Raw genomic sequence first — 14,734 nt, 5'->3', positions numbered from 1 at the left:
GGCTATCCTTTTTGCTGTCTTGTTTACTGTCTTTCTAAATATCTTTCCAGTCATCTTCAACTTAGTATTCATCAACAAACCCCCTGGGCACCCGTAAGCGGCGACGGAGGCTCATCCAGGGTTTACACCCACACACCATGGATAATGGCATGTGATTATCCGTGTTTACAAAGTAAATGGGACATTACGCAAATTAATCCATGCTAGCGGATGTCTTCAGTGTCCCCTGTAGAACTTCATTTACTACCCCTTATCTGATTCGACGGCCCGTTCTGCACCAATTTCCCCGAAGTTCAACCTTGGAAACCCCCTGTCTCCATACGCATCTAACCGAACCGGCTGTTGGACAGAAAGGGGAAAAATACCGCCAATCATCGTCCATCACATCCCTCAACCGCACTAGTTTAGGAACCGTTTCTCTCGGCACGACGAAGCTTGAGGTCGCTAATGTTCCGATCTCATAAAATCCACCATATGGACGATCCCTGCGTGCTGAGTAGCTCCTATTAATAACGCGTGCCGAATAGTCTAAATGGCTTAGGGCAGGATTGAAGGATTTGAATATGTATATAACCTTCCAATTACCCACGGCTTCTCTGATCTACATTTCCACCATTTTCTACTGCTTAGTTTGAAAGCTCTGTTTGACAACTTCAATTACAAAGTAATCCCGACTAAAGCAGGGCACGTTCAAATAAGTCACATCGGACATCCCCAACTATGAAGTCAATCCTGTTGAGCGCATTGCTCCCGGCATTGGCGAACGCGGCAACAACTGGAAAGTTCACTGCACTGAGCTTCAATGTTGCGGGTCTACCCTCTATTCTCCAATCAAACGATGTCAACGGCACCAAGACCGAGAATGCAAAGCAGCTCGGTATCTACTTTTCGCAGTATGGCTACGATATCATCAACATGCAAGAGGTAAAGCTTGCTATCTAAACACTACCGCGCCGCCCGCTGATGATCATCAACTAGGATTTCAACTACCACGCCTACATCTATGAGACCGATGACCATGCCTACCGGACGGCAACTTCTGGCGGTGCAGCGATCGGAAGTGGTCTAAACACAATTTCCAACTATGATTGGATCGACTTCACCCGCGTGAAATGGAACAAATGCTCCGATGCATCCGGGTCGGATTGCTTGACTCCCAAAGGACTCACTTTCATGCGGTGGAACCCCGCGGACGGAGTCTATATTGATTTCTACAACATTCACGCAGATGCTGGGTGAGTCAAGTCTCCCCCGTCCCTGCTGACACTTGCAGCCATCAACTCGACAGTAAGCGAGATCAAACTAACCCGTGGGCTTTCTTTGAAATAGTACCGAGGCCGACGATGAAACCGCCCGTAACGCCAATTTGCAGCAGGTCGCTGATTATATCGATACCTGGTCCATTGGAAACGCGGTTGTCGTGATGGGCGACACCAACAGTCGCTACACGCGCGCAGATGACACCGGTATCCGTGTCCTCAAGTCCCAAAGCAAACTTGCAGATTCGTGGGTTGAGCTTGAGAAAGATGGAGTCTACCCCACCGCCGGTGCTGATGCTCTGCTTTGCGATAACCCATCTTCGGATCTCACATGCGAGACGGTCGACAAAATTTTGTACCGTGGCTCCAACCTCGTGACGCTGAAGGCTGACAGCTTTGACTATAATGGCGACAAGTTCACAAACACTGATTCCGAGTACCTGGGCGATGTTCTTTCGGACCATAACCCTGTCCTTGTGAACTTTACCTGGTCGCTTAGCTCTTCACTGCGACAGAGCCAGTTCTCTGGTGGTCCTCATGGAACTTGGTTTAGTGATGTGCCGAGTTTGCCGAGTTCTCCCTCTGTTTCTGTGATTACGTTCCGTGGTGAGAATAGAGTTGATAATGTCGCCGTGAAGCTGGCTGATGGCACGATATTCAGCCATGGAGGAACTGGGGGCTCGGAAGTCTCGCTTACTCTTGGTTCTGGGGAATATTGGACGCAGACTAAGATCTGCACTGGCAAGTATAATGACCAAACTCGTCTCTTCTATATTCAAGCTACTACCAGTGTTGGTAATACCTTGGAAACGGGAGTTTCAACGAGTGACTGTCAGACTTACACTGCTCCTGATGGTTTTGCGGTTGTTGGATTCATGGGCCAGGACGGTGATGAGGTTGACCAATTGGCTCTACTCTATGCAGCCTACTAGGGATCATGTATTTAAGTGAGTGTGAGTATTAGTATAAGTCTACTATATGAACCTCTTTTACTACTTGCCGGCAGTCTTTCCAATAAACATGCTCAGGAGATAGTAAAAGACAGCAAAAAAGACAGCTTGGTCATTGCTACTTAATTCTTTTATATCCAGGCTACAAGCATTGCTAGGAATACCTGAAATACAGCCCTGCAGGAGTTTCAACAATGGTAGGTATCAACACTCCCGACCAAACACGGGTCCAGATTGAAAACGCTATCGCCGCAGTTGCCGCTCCTGGGGGCAAGATGGGAGACAACTTCCGGATGAAACGTTCAGTCTGGGCATGTCATGACAACGTTTTGAACCATCCCAAAGTTGGACCCTTTGGCTTGGGAATGCCGGTCGGAACTTACCGGCCAGACGATCGGGGAATCGGACTGAAGACAGAAGCTCGTTTAGCTGGACGAAGGATTGTCGTGTTTCCCAAAGACTGGTAACAAAAGTTTTAACCTTATCGAACTGAATGTGTTTGGGAACCCCGTGTCGATGGGCTTCCTCGAAGCCAACCCGGACCGACAGGTTATCTGCGACCACCAAAACGTGGACTGGTTTTCGGAATTCCTGATTTTTGACTGGAAACCTGACGCGTCAGGTCCGTCTTTACAACGAAAGAAGAAGCTCGTTTATCAGATCGAGGCTGTTACTGACGGGCTTGTAGTTGTTGGAATCATGGGTCAGGGCAGTGGTCAGGTAGGCCGACTACCTTTGGTATATGCTGCCTACTAGGGACTATGTTTACTGGTGCTAAGCTCATTTCAATAAAAAAGCAATGCGCGTATCTTCATTTTCACATAAAACCAAGTGTGTCGAATCAAGTGTAGAATGCTATGTACCTTTAAACGCCGAGATCTCCCATGAAGACCGTCCCAGATGCATCACGCTATACAATGAAATAAACCAAGAAAACATCTCAACCAATCAAGTCCTCGGGCAGAACATCATCAGGGTTCTCTCCAACAGCTTGGCCCACTGCCCGCACGACACGCTTGATAGCCTTCGACGCCGGACTATCGGGGAAGTTATCCACGAAGCTCTCTCCAAAGTCACACGCCATACCGACCCGGGGATCCAAAGGCACAGCACCCAAGAAGGGAATGCCCATTTTCTTGGCAAGCCTACGACCACCGCCGGTTGTTGCACGGAAGATCTGCGACTCATGGGTACAGCTCGGACACACGAAGCCAGACATATTCTCAACCAGACCCAGGACCTTGATACCAGCCTTGCGACAGAAATCAACCTCCTTGCGGACATCCAGCAACGAAACCTCCTGCGGAGTGGTCACGACCACGGCACCGTCAACACCAGACTCTTTCAGGAGAGAGTTGACGGATAAGTGCTCATCGGAGGTTCCGGGTGGCGTATCCACAATAAGGTAATCCAGCTCGCCCCAGTCCACATCCTTGAGGAATTGTTTAATCAGACCATTCTTCTTGGGTCCGCGCCAAATGACCGCGTCATCGCGATTCGGCAGCATGAACTGCACGCTCATAGCGCCTAGGTTATCTGTCACCCACACGGGACTCCAGCCAGCGTTGCTAACGTGAATCGTCTCCGACTCCACGCCCATCATCTTGGGAATTGACGGGCCGCAGATATCCGTGTCCATGATACCGACGGTGGAGTCTGGGTTTGCGGCGAATCCGTGAGATAGTAGAGTTGAGAATGTCGACTTGCCCACTCCACCTTTGCCGGAGAGGACTAGGATCTTGTGTCTTATCTGGGAGAGTCGTTCTGTGATGATTGGGATATCGGGGTCCGGGCCTTTGGGCGCGGTAGCGCATATTTGTTGATTGGGACAGCCGGCGCATGCATCGCCTTGACCAGCTTTCTCGGATTCGGGACCTGGGCAGTGCTCTGGGGACTGGTTAGCGGGTGTATTCTGGATCGGCTCTGCGGGCGCATACCTGGTTCGGGTGCCACGAGATTGGGCGCCACCTTAGATGAGAATGCACGAGATTCCTCGGCGGGTTCCTCCACAAAGGGCGCCATTTCTGATTTTCTGTATACTCAGTGTAAGTTGGAAGTAGCGAGATTGGAGATTAGAATGTTCAAGGTCGATGGTGGCGGATTGATTGCTTGATAAGCGGGGATGACTAAAGCGAAAGCGGTCATGGCGATTGGTGGGGGGTCTGCGGTGTCGGAGGTCTTTCCGGTCTGCTTCACTTGGTTTACCTCTTTTGGGGGATAGGTCAAGCTCTGCTCGTTCAAATATTTGGTCGTGGGCAGTCAGATGCGCATTCCAGTGCTCTTCTTGAACTCGGTTACATGTGTAAATTTGGCAAATATCCGATGTTGTGATCTTGCTGGGTCGGGGCTATGGGGAAGCCTGCAACTGCTTCTGAAGAATGTTCCAATCTTATTCGGGCTCTCTCTTATGATGGTCTTCTTCATACTTAGATTACATAGAGTCCCCACGAAATCATTGGGTATTTGCCCACTGTCAGAAGTAGGCTCTCATGTGAATTTATGCAGGCGGGTGGAAACTCAAGGAACAGACTGCATGGGAAACAGAGCAACTACATCTACTGAGCCATTTGGGCCCGATCGTAGCCCGCCCTTTTAGTTCATACAAGTACCAAATGTCTGGCACGAGGGAGGGAATTGGTACAAGCACTTACTCGCCGGCACGATTATCGTAGCCCTGAATCTGGAAGTTAATGAGCAACTTCCTCTGTCACCCGCGATGATGCACTAGAACGCATGATAAACAGCACTATTTTATATCCCTGTCCAAGTCGAGACGGGCCTCATGCAACTCAGTGCCACCTGGAGGAAATAGGGCCTGGTCCTGTCAGCACTTAACCCAAGGAGTTGGACCAGAACTTGATTTCGCGTCAATTCGAACTGATAGACACGGTCTAATGCAGCCTGCATCTCCAGGACCGCAGGCCCCCGCCACGGAGAGGTGAGACCAGAAGCGGGGATATCTTGCTGCATCTGCGATTGGATCGTCAACCCCCTTTATGCATCCACGAGTCTGCAGAGTTAGTTTATGTGGCAGGCGATGCAGCAATGGAATAAGCCCATGTCTTAGGAGTGTCTATTATGAATGTCGCACTGACATCAACGGCTCGTATATTTGCACACTCTTGTAGTGGAGTCGAAAGCATTTGGCCCTGATCAACAGCTTTCAGGGCACTGGATAGGGTGCTTGGGGACCCACAGAACAAAACGGACCAGCCCATTCGTGGAAAGTGTGGACATGATCATTACTCGCGTGCAGTGCGTACGATGTTCAATGCAATTAACTCACACCGGGGGCTTGAGCGAGGAGCGCAAAACTGCCCAAGCGCGCATATCAAGAGTATATCAGTCTTCCCGCAGTTGCCGAATGTACCCCGCGGATGGAGGTCGAGTACAAAAGAGAGAGAAAAAGACACAGTTGCGTGAATATACGAGGATCCCAACAAATCTACCAAGTGTACTAAGTACCAGTAGGCCACTTACGAGTAGCGCTTGGTTGATCAAGGACCCAGTTCTTTCCCCTTCGGCTCCATTCTGTTTCCGACCCATACGGACAGGGACAGACTTATTGAGGCCCACAGTCTTTTACTTTCACTATAAATACCCTTGTTCTCGTCATATTAACTTGTTCCTGACTGTATATTTGCTTTAAGACCTAAAGCATCAAAGCGGAAACCCCCGCGGAGCAGAAAAACAGACTGACTAACCCTAGATCCCGCTGTCACATGCTTCTGTCATCACCTCAACACTTTCTCTCTTCTCAACACCCTTGACACCATGGACCAAGGCCTTTCAACAGGGTCCCATCAGAAAACTGATGGGCTAAGAGAGAGAAACTCACGCGCTGATTCAACAGTCGGTCGCGAGGCTTTAACAGCCACCGGGGAAGTCGAGGTCAAGGACAAAGATGGCAACGAGCTCAAGACATTTGGACGAACTCCTGATGGAACAGGTAAGAACTAATGCGACCACAGTCAGTGTGCTGGATTCAAGTTTTCAACACACACACACTGCAATCGCGTTGCCCGAAGGCGTGGTGGGAACCCGCTGCTAACCGGATTCGTGCAGTGTTTACGGTCCCGCAGACTCATGACATGGTCTCCCAGCTACTTTCGCCTTCCGAACCCAAGAATTTTGGTGATCTAGTGGTGTTGATATTGTTGGCGGGTCATATCTTGTTCCTCTGGGTACTCCCCGCAGGCGCGAAAATCCCGGTCTTTGCAGTCACCTACCTTTTCTGGCGTCTCGCTTACAATGGAGGCATCGGGTGGCTGCTCCACAACCAGTCACACCACAAGACACTGCTTCGATGGGCGGAGAAGACCAAGGTGTTTGTCAACCCGGCCAGTGGGGGAAACCCCCACCCGAAACTGTATAATTGGATCAAGCGGGAACTGGAAACCAAGATCCCGCAGGACTACTCCTTCGACGATGCTCCAATTGAATACAACACCTGGCTTGTCTTTAGGCGACTCGTGGACTTGATTCTCATGTGTGACTTCACCTCTTACTGCCTCTTCGCCATAGCTTGTGGCCACCAACCCGTTGATGAAAGTATTATCATGGCTGTGTTGCGCTGGTCCGCGGGCATCATTTTAGTGCTGTTCAACCTGTGGGTCAAACTAGACGCCCATCGAGTAGTCAAGGACTATGCTTGGTATTGGGGTGATTTCTTCTACCTCATTGACCAGGAATTGACTTTCGATGGCGTGTTCGAAATGGCTCCGCACCCTATGTACTCGGTTGGCTACGCTGGCTACTACGGAATCTCTCTGATGGCAGCCAGCTATAAAGTACTCTTCATCTCGATCATTGCCCATGCAGCTCAATTCGCCTTCCTCGTCCTCGTCGAGAATCCGCACATCGACAAGACTTACAATCCGCCACCACCCCGAAAGCGATCTACCTGTGCGGATTCCACCGCCAACTTGCTCAGCGATCTAGACACTCCAAATGCGCCAACCCCGTCTGAAGATCTACCTCCCAACGCGACACCTTCGTATTCAGCTAAGCCGCCCCAGGCGGTCCACAACCTCCTGGGCCTGCACAACCTGGACCTACATAGAACCACGGATTCCTCGATTGTGCTCGTCCAACTTCTTGTATTCTCCATCACGGCTCTGACACCCTCAACACCAGGTTATCAGTTCCTCTTTGTTCTTCTTGCCACAGCTTCGAGGATCTGGTATTCTGTAGGAATTGGGTATCTGCTCCGGAATCAATCTAACACCAAATCTTGGACCAGGCATTTCGTGAAGTATGGTGACACACCCCACGAGGCATGGAACCAATGGAAGGGCACTTATCACTTAAGCATGGTTTTGTGTTACTCCAGCTTCATTGCAGCCGTGTGGAAGTTGTACGAGTTCCCCGCCGACTGGGGCTATGGCTTGGTTCTGTTCCGCCACATCCTAGGCGCTGGCTTGATCAGTCTGCAAATCTGGACCTCTGTCAGCATCTACGAGTCTCTCGGCGAGTTCGGCTGGTTCTACGGCGACTTCTTCTTCGATGAGTCTCTCAAACTCACCTACAACGGTATCTACCGTTTCCTCAACAACCCAGAGCGCGTCCTCGGTCTTGCCGGTGTATGGGGCGCAGTTCTCATCACCAGCAGTGGTGCCATTACCTTCCTCGCCTTGCTCAGCCATATCCTGAGTCTGGCGTTCATTCAATTCGTCGAGCGTCCCCATATGCAAAAGCTGTACGGTCGCAGCCTCCGCCAGGATGCCGGTCTTGTGAAGAGCTTGAAGCGCTCTCTGCCACCTTCGCTCCAGCAATTGCATGGCAGCGTCGACAAGATGTTTGATGATTCCTTCGATTTCATCGAAGAGATCCTTGACAATGCCCGACCTAGACTCGCTGCTGGTGTGAACACCTTCGTGAAAGACACCACGGCCCTGTTCCAGAAGTACCCTGCTCGCGTGACCATCTCGCGCATCGATGCGGACTTGGCTGGCTTTGATCTCAGCGATTATTCGCTTTCGCTCGAAGGCACCGAGCGCGCATCCTTTGAAGACAGTGAGAAAACCAAAGGCCGAGAAGGCGCCAACGCCCGCATGCCCCTCGACCGCCGAGGCGATCTCAAGGATCTGACATTCGAATACGGCTCCCCGATCAAGGTCAAGTGGAGTGCTCCTATCAACCACAGTAAGAAGGACTGGATCGGTCTGTACCGAGTCACTGACAACACCTCGCGAGAGGTGACTCGTGTATCATCGCAAGGCCGCTGGGTCGCCACAAACCAAGGCGCATACGACAATCTCACCTGCGAGAAGGGCATTATCAGCAGTGATGTGATTGTTCCCTCCTCGCAGCGCAAAGACAACGAAGACCGCGAGTTTGCCTCTGGCGAGATCCTTCTTTCTGGCGATAAACTCTTCTGGACTCAAGGTGTCTTCGAACTCCGCTACCACCACAACGGCATGCACAACGTCATGGCTATCTCGAGACCGTTCGAAATCCGCATCCGCCGTTTCGACGCAGAGGAAACTCTTGCAAATGCCGATTCTCTCGCCGAAGTAGCTGTTGAGCAAGCCTTGCTGCCTGTTGTTCGCAACTGTTTCGATCGTGATCCAGAAATCGCCCCGGAAACCGGGGACGAGCAATTCGGCAGCCTCGTGGAACGTGATGGCAAGTTTGCCAATCGTGTTGTCTTTGCTGTTCACCAAATGTAAGTTTCTCAAACAGCGCCATTCGGAAATCTCCCTCTAATTCTCTCTCAGGTTCGGTATCGAGTTAGCAGCCGAGGTCGTCAAGGCCGATGGCAATGTCCGCAATCTTGCATGGAGAATCTGCAACGCCAAGAAAGTGCTGGTAAGTTTCATATCGCCCATTGAATTTTGTCAAAGGCTGACAGTCATCGCGCAGGCTCCTTACAGCATGTCGAGATCCAATGGGACTACCACGCCACTCGAAGATAGGAAAGATTGATTTCCGAATCTTGGTCCCAATACGGTTCAACCAATGGCACCTCGGAATATAGTGTCATTGGTTTGACTCAGACACGAGCACTGATTGGGATCGTCATGGAAGCCTGGCTGATATATCGCAACGAAGAAAATTTCGAGGATGACAACGAGAAAACAAAGAAAATAGAAAGGAAAAGGATACACAATAAATGTTTGGCTTTGCTCGAGTTCTTACTTTGCTTGCAGAGAGGGCCCAGCTGTAGCCAGGGCTTTGCAGGTGTTTTTTGAGAAGACTATACAAATCAGGGGAGCTGGAGTGGTGGTTTAATGTGTTTGGTCTTCCAAGGTTGGGGGACACGGGGAGAAATGCCCAGGTGGTTGTGGTCTTTAGTGCTTTATTCTCTGTCTACTTCGTCATGTATATAGCTAGGGCAGGTCTGTTGCTTTACTTTGGTTCAATGCAAACGTGTTTTGACAATGTGAAGGCTGCTATACCTTTTCGATATTTCTTTGGGTAGTACAAGCGCTACCTAGTACATGCCCAGGCGAAGTGCATCAACCTTGGAAACTCAGGACAGAATCATCGACATCAACTGGGCAGTCGACAGAAAATCACAGCAATTCTGAGGTTCAGTGAATATAACATTGAACCAGACCTCTTTTAGCACGACAGATACCGACCTTGGAAAGACCGCTGGCAGGGGCCGCAGGGCATTATGCACCCGGACTGTCAACCTTGGAACGACGTTGACAAACACACACAATGACCCTGATCGAATTGTCGAAACACTACACGTGTGAACTACATGATTTATAAGGAGAAATTTTGATATGAGTAGAGCAAAGTATGCATTGATATAATTATTCATTGTCTAAAAACCCTAGATCTTGAAAACTGTCAGTGAAAAACTCGACAAGTCAAAAAACCGAAACAAGATAGGTTTCATATATGCGAGCAAAAGAATACAAGCAGTGTAATCAGACAGCCGTTTTAAATCATACCATCCCCTGCTGCGCGCTCGCATGAGACAGTCACCCAAGACGGATAAGTTGCCGCACACGAGAACCCAACACAAGCCAAGCATAGCAGTACCACGCCGCGGACAAGACAACAAAATGAAGAACGAACCCAGACGCCGACGAGCCCAGAGTCTCCGCGCTCCACAACATTCCTCCCTGTCACACCCGAGGGCACAACAGGTCCAGTATAGGGAGTTGGAAACAATGGATCGACGTCTGTATTCTCCACATGCTGTACGGCATGGGTGCGTACCTGAGGGGCGGTTCCTCCAAGAGGTCATGGAATGGATTGACTAGGTGTCATCATGGTAGGGGGGTTGGTGCAGTGAGAATGATGGATGATGATGTACCTTTTGACCAAGGGCGAAGATTTGTTCCAATGTGTGCTACAGTAACTAGATCTTTTGAACTTGTCAGTACTTTGTGTCATCGACGGTAAGGCTGAAAGACAAATGACATGGAGAGACCCAAGAAGGTTCAGTAGTTTTTGGTAAGGTATTTTGTTATCTTCAAAGTTTATTGCAGAAGCAGAACTGAAAATGGTTTTTCATCACTTGAGGGTGGTTGGGGAAAAGGAAGAAGAAAAAAATGTAGTCTTACCTTGGTTAGTGGGAGCTCTCACAAGCTTCTCTGCTGAGGTCTGTAGCTCAGTAGCCAGAGAAATTGAACCTGTCTTGAGTCATTGTTAGTGACTGATGCTAAGCAATGCAAATCGAAACCAATAGCAAGGTTTGTTGTCATAATCAGATGGTGATGCATGTTTGTTCTCGGCCCATTTTTTGTCGCCGAACTGGAGTTGGAACTCTCTCATCATATAAGACAGGGATAAAAAGCAAAGTTGGTACTTACATTCAATGCAATTAGTGAAAGAAGAGCTCACTCTTCACTACCAGAGAAGGACCAACGACATTTGAAGGACTTTCTCGTGGGTGAGAGGAGTGTGGAAGGAAGAGAAAAGACGGACGAGCAAAAACGAGAAAAGTCGAGAAAAAGCCAAACGGCGCTAGGCGGTGGGGTTGCCAAACAGTGCAAACACCAAGATTTCCGTTTCTGGGACTTCATCCATTGCGATTTCTCGACAGCTTCAACTTGCCCTGTATACCTTCAGAATGGCCGATAGAAGACGTGTCAATGGTCCACCTGGTGGCACTCGCGCCCCAGTCTTTGCTTCTTTGCAAGAATCCTCCACAGGCGCCGCAGAGCGCGCCCAGCGCCAGCGCCAACCCGCTGAACTACGGAAAATCTGTATGAATCCCGGACAAGCTTCGTATGAGCTGCGCTGACCCTGAATTCCACAGTCCTGAAGACTGGATTGATTCCCACAGCCTCAGGCTCCTCATATCTCGAATTCGAACCATCCGCCTCCCTCGCCGCAGCACGCTCCAACCCCAAGTCTCTGATCCCGCCATCCTCAGCACTCAAGGTGGCCTGCACAGTTCACGGTCCCAAACCACTCCCTCGATCAGCCGCATTCTCTCCAAACCTCGTTCTCACCACCCATGTTAAGTACGCGCCTTTCGCCGCCCGCAAGCGCAGAGGCCACATCCGCGACGCCAGCGAGCGCGACCTCGGCGTACATCTAGAGACCGCCCTTCGCGGCGCAATCATCGCCGAACGCTGGCCCAAGAGTGGTCTGGATATCACTCTGACTATTATCGAGGCTGAGGATGACCGCTGGTGGGGCGATGCTCCGGATTCTCACGACGCCTCGTGGGGAATGATGAACGTTCTCGCTGGATGTATCACAGCTGCATCAGCAGCCATTGCAGACGCACAAATTGATTGTCTGGATCTTGTTTCAGGTGGTGTTGCCGCTCTGGTCTCGGATGACTCGAAGCAGTCTTCTTCCAGTGCCCCGCGGTTGATGCTAGACATTGACCCCGCGGAGCATCGATCTATCCTCTCGGCTTGTGTGGTTGCGTATATGCCTGCGCGTGATGAGATTACTGAGCTGTGGCTTAAGGGTGATAGTTCAAAGGCAGCGCTTGAGAAGGGCGATACCCGCTCGAGTCATGAGGCTTTGATAGATGGTGCTGTTGATGCGGCTCGCGGTGCTAATACGGTGCTGTCTGAGGCTGTTACGGAATCTATTGCGAGGTCTATAGCGCAAGTTTAAAATAGTCACATTTAATAACGATTGAATGATTTCCAGAACAGGTCTCGGGTGTTGCCTTTCAATGACCCGTTCTCTTTACAATTCCCTTCGGATATACGGAGGACTCTTCTAGACCTTGACTGGGGTCCAAGATAGCTCTATCTCTATGCAAATGGAGCTCAGGTAGTTGCTAAGCCCAGTCCCGGGGCCACATCGAGAGATGATTAACTTTTTGTACATCAAGTCTCTTATTCGGCTTGTTTCCGTGTCTCTATTGGTCATATCCCAACCTCCGAAGTTCACCTTTGGTCATGCGTCTACACAACGTTTCCTGTGTTCATTTCAGGCTTCATCCCTGGGGTTGTTTCATAGTATAATTGTAGGCGGCATAAGAGATAATGCTCATGGTGATAATTCCGTGATAATTCTTGAAGAACCATTGAATCTGAAGAACCGGGTCTCTGGCTGTAGTACCAACGTTATGTCCGCCTGCTGGAGGTTTCCTCGCGCCAGTTGATTCCTTCCAGGGCTCCTATTGCCTTATGCCAGGAATCGTCCAATCATAGTCCGCCTGGGTCAACGCCCACGGACCGGGTGGTTCCCGACATGGAACGGTGTACACTCGATCAAAGCTGACAGTAAACTCTAGGCGACCATCCGCCTCCCGGGTGTCGAAATCTAGGTTGAGGCAGTCATGGCATGCTTCGCAGGTGTACAGCGTGGTTCCACGGATGATTTGGCAGGATCGACATTCTGCATCATCTGCCAACACAGCTTGGGCCATGCACGATGCGCAGTGATTGTCGTGCGCACGAATGGATTTCAGATCGTGCCAGCCATGCCTGCAAATAAAAACTGACTGGTTTGAATGGGGCTCCGAAAGATCAAAGGTCATTATGAAGCAGAGTCGAAAAACGACCCTTAGCGACTCGTCCAAGGCAAGGGTGATTGAAAGCCAACAGTTGTCGCTTTCTTGACAGCGATGCCAATTTGGGATGCTGTTCATGATGTGAGGCCCCATGCTGTTTGTTGTGAGCGCCAATTGCAGCTGCTCACGCAGTCGAATGAGCCTGCCCGGGGTGAATCTGAGGCATCGGCACAGTTGGATTACACCCGGCCATTTGCAGATCCGGGGGGCTTTGAGTTCCAAGTCGTCCTTAAAGAACTCGCTTCGTGGATGAAGCATCAAGCAGGCATCGCAGAAGAGCCAGAATTGGGTTTCCAGTCTGAGGAGAAGCTCGGTCCTTATGGATTCGTGCCGATGTCTGCCGCTGCTGGGGGCAGGGTAACGAAACTCCTCTGATTGAAGGACATCAGAGAATTGGTGATAGAGGCGCGTGCAGGTGAGGGCCACACAGGCCCGCGATGTGACGGTCAGGTAGCTCAGGACCTGCAGCTTCGTTTCGGTGGGCAAATCAAGGATTGTGAGGTGGCGGCTGGAGGGCTGGCTGGTAGCCGCCAACTGGTGATTTCCGCCTACCGTTGTAGTTTGGGACGTGGATAGAGGATAGAGCCATGTTTTGAAGGATGCTGCCTTTTGTTTGACAAAGCAAACGGCATCCAAGATCCAAGATCCTATCATGGTGTCGAGCAAATGAGACAGGTAAAGGACAATGATCTGAAGATAAGGATTTCGCGACATTGGAGATACTGTCAAAGAATCGGAACTAAGGTTGAGAAAGTGAACTTTGGGAGGGGAGATGAGAAGTGAGAAGTGAGAGGGGAGAGATGAGAAAGGTGAGATGGAAAGACCCTGGAAAGACCCTCAGGTGAGCATATCGGAGTGAAAGTGAAAGAGGTTGACAAGGTCATGGCTAACCGTGTTCTATATCACTTGATGCATAGGATGTATTTGGTATTCGGACGGCAGCGCTTTAGTAGACAAATCTCTGCCTACATTTTCTTGTAGCTTCTGATCAAAATTTTGCAATGAAACATCAATCTGTAGTATATGTGATGTCCTAGGATCTCATGAGATTAACGACCCTATATAGGCAAGTGAGGGAAAGAGGAGCCAAACGAGAGGATTTAACACAAGCAACCTTGGAACTTAAAGATGGCGATGAGTTAGGAGATAGACACATGAGAAATTGCTCTAAAAGTATCTTTAGACAAGCAAGAATGATGAGTAAATCCAAGGATGCAATCCTGGAGGCTTTACGGTACTGGTGCGATCATACAGCAACCTAAGTCAGTACTGTGGGGGCACAATATCATCGTGCTCCTTTGAAAGTCCCAAAACAGATGGTGCATGTCTAGGCGAGAAAGTTTTAGCCACTCTAATGGTCATCGGCTCAGGACGCCAAATGCATGTACACAAAAATCAAGACTGCCCATCTCCTTACGCACCATAAGACACCCGTGACTTTATACTAGTGTGGTGGGCAGCATGATCCTCTCTTCTTTTTATGCTTTATTGAGTCATGTTGTTCCGCTGGACAGCCTGTTCCATGTAATCAGCATCAGTCCTGGATGCCGAGATTTCTAGCCCCTTCCATCATTGTA

At 50.0% G+C, this 14,734-nt stretch overlaps 6 protein-coding genes across 6 annotated transcripts; 4 read left to right on the top strand and 2 right to left on the bottom strand.

Moving 5' to 3' along the window:
• Positions 1-720: 720 nt before the first annotated feature.
• On the top strand, positions 721-2,191 carry N7506_001227 (endonuclease/exonuclease/phosphatase family protein; the record flags this gene model as incomplete). The annotated part of the gene is made up of 3 exons (XM_056950523.1): positions 721-924; positions 979-1,235; positions 1,330-2,191. The coding sequence occupies 3 exons, from the start codon at positions 721-723 to the stop codon at positions 2,189-2,191; spliced, it is 1,323 nt and encodes a 440-aa protein (XP_056816438.1).
• A 212-nt stretch (positions 2,192-2,403) lies between these two features.
• Positions 2,404-2,676, top strand: N7506_001226 (uncharacterized protein; the record flags this gene model as incomplete). The annotated part of the gene is made up of 1 exon (XM_056950522.1): positions 2,404-2,676. The coding sequence occupies one exon, from the start codon at positions 2,404-2,406 to the stop codon at positions 2,674-2,676; it is 273 nt and encodes a 90-aa protein (XP_056816437.1).
• A 473-nt stretch (positions 2,677-3,149) lies between these two features.
• nbp35 (Fe-S cluster-binding ATPase) lies at positions 3,150-4,231 on the bottom strand (the record flags this gene model as incomplete). Its single annotated transcript, XM_056950521.1, has 2 exons — positions 3,150-4,096; positions 4,147-4,231. The coding sequence occupies 2 exons, from the start codon at positions 4,229-4,231 to the stop codon at positions 3,150-3,152; spliced, it is 1,032 nt and encodes a 343-aa protein (XP_056816436.1).
• A 1,752-nt stretch (positions 4,232-5,983) lies between these two features.
• On the top strand, positions 5,984-9,136 carry N7506_001224 (phosphatidylethanolamine N-methyltransferase; the record flags this gene model as incomplete). Its single annotated transcript, XM_056950520.1, has 4 exons — positions 5,984-6,158; positions 6,275-8,876; positions 8,929-9,019; positions 9,074-9,136. The coding sequence occupies 4 exons, from the start codon at positions 5,984-5,986 to the stop codon at positions 9,134-9,136; spliced, it is 2,931 nt and encodes a 976-aa protein (XP_056816435.1).
• Positions 9,137-11,243: 2,107 nt separating this feature from the next.
• On the top strand, positions 11,244-12,250 carry N7506_001223 (3' exoribonuclease family protein; the record flags this gene model as incomplete). Its single annotated transcript, XM_056950519.1, has 2 exons — positions 11,244-11,379; positions 11,433-12,250. 2 exons carry the CDS (start codon positions 11,244-11,246, stop codon positions 12,248-12,250), a joined length of 954 nt encoding a protein of 317 aa, XP_056816434.1.
• A 511-nt stretch (positions 12,251-12,761) lies between these two features.
• N7506_001222 (F-box protein) lies at positions 12,762-13,811 on the bottom strand (the record flags this gene model as incomplete). The annotated part of the gene is made up of 1 exon (XM_056950518.1): positions 12,762-13,811. The coding sequence occupies one exon, from the start codon at positions 13,809-13,811 to the stop codon at positions 12,762-12,764; it is 1,050 nt and encodes a 349-aa protein (XP_056816433.1).
• Between the last annotated feature and the right edge of the window lie 923 nt (positions 13,812-14,734).

This window comes from Penicillium brevicompactum (assembly GCF_028827555.1).
Source record: "Penicillium brevicompactum strain IBT 35665 chromosome Unknown utg000001l_segment0_segment0, whole genome shotgun sequence".
NCBI classification, from domain to species: Eukaryota; Fungi; Ascomycota; class Eurotiomycetes; order Eurotiales; family Aspergillaceae; genus Penicillium; species Penicillium brevicompactum.
This window is presented reverse-complemented; position numbering and strand designations above follow the sequence as displayed.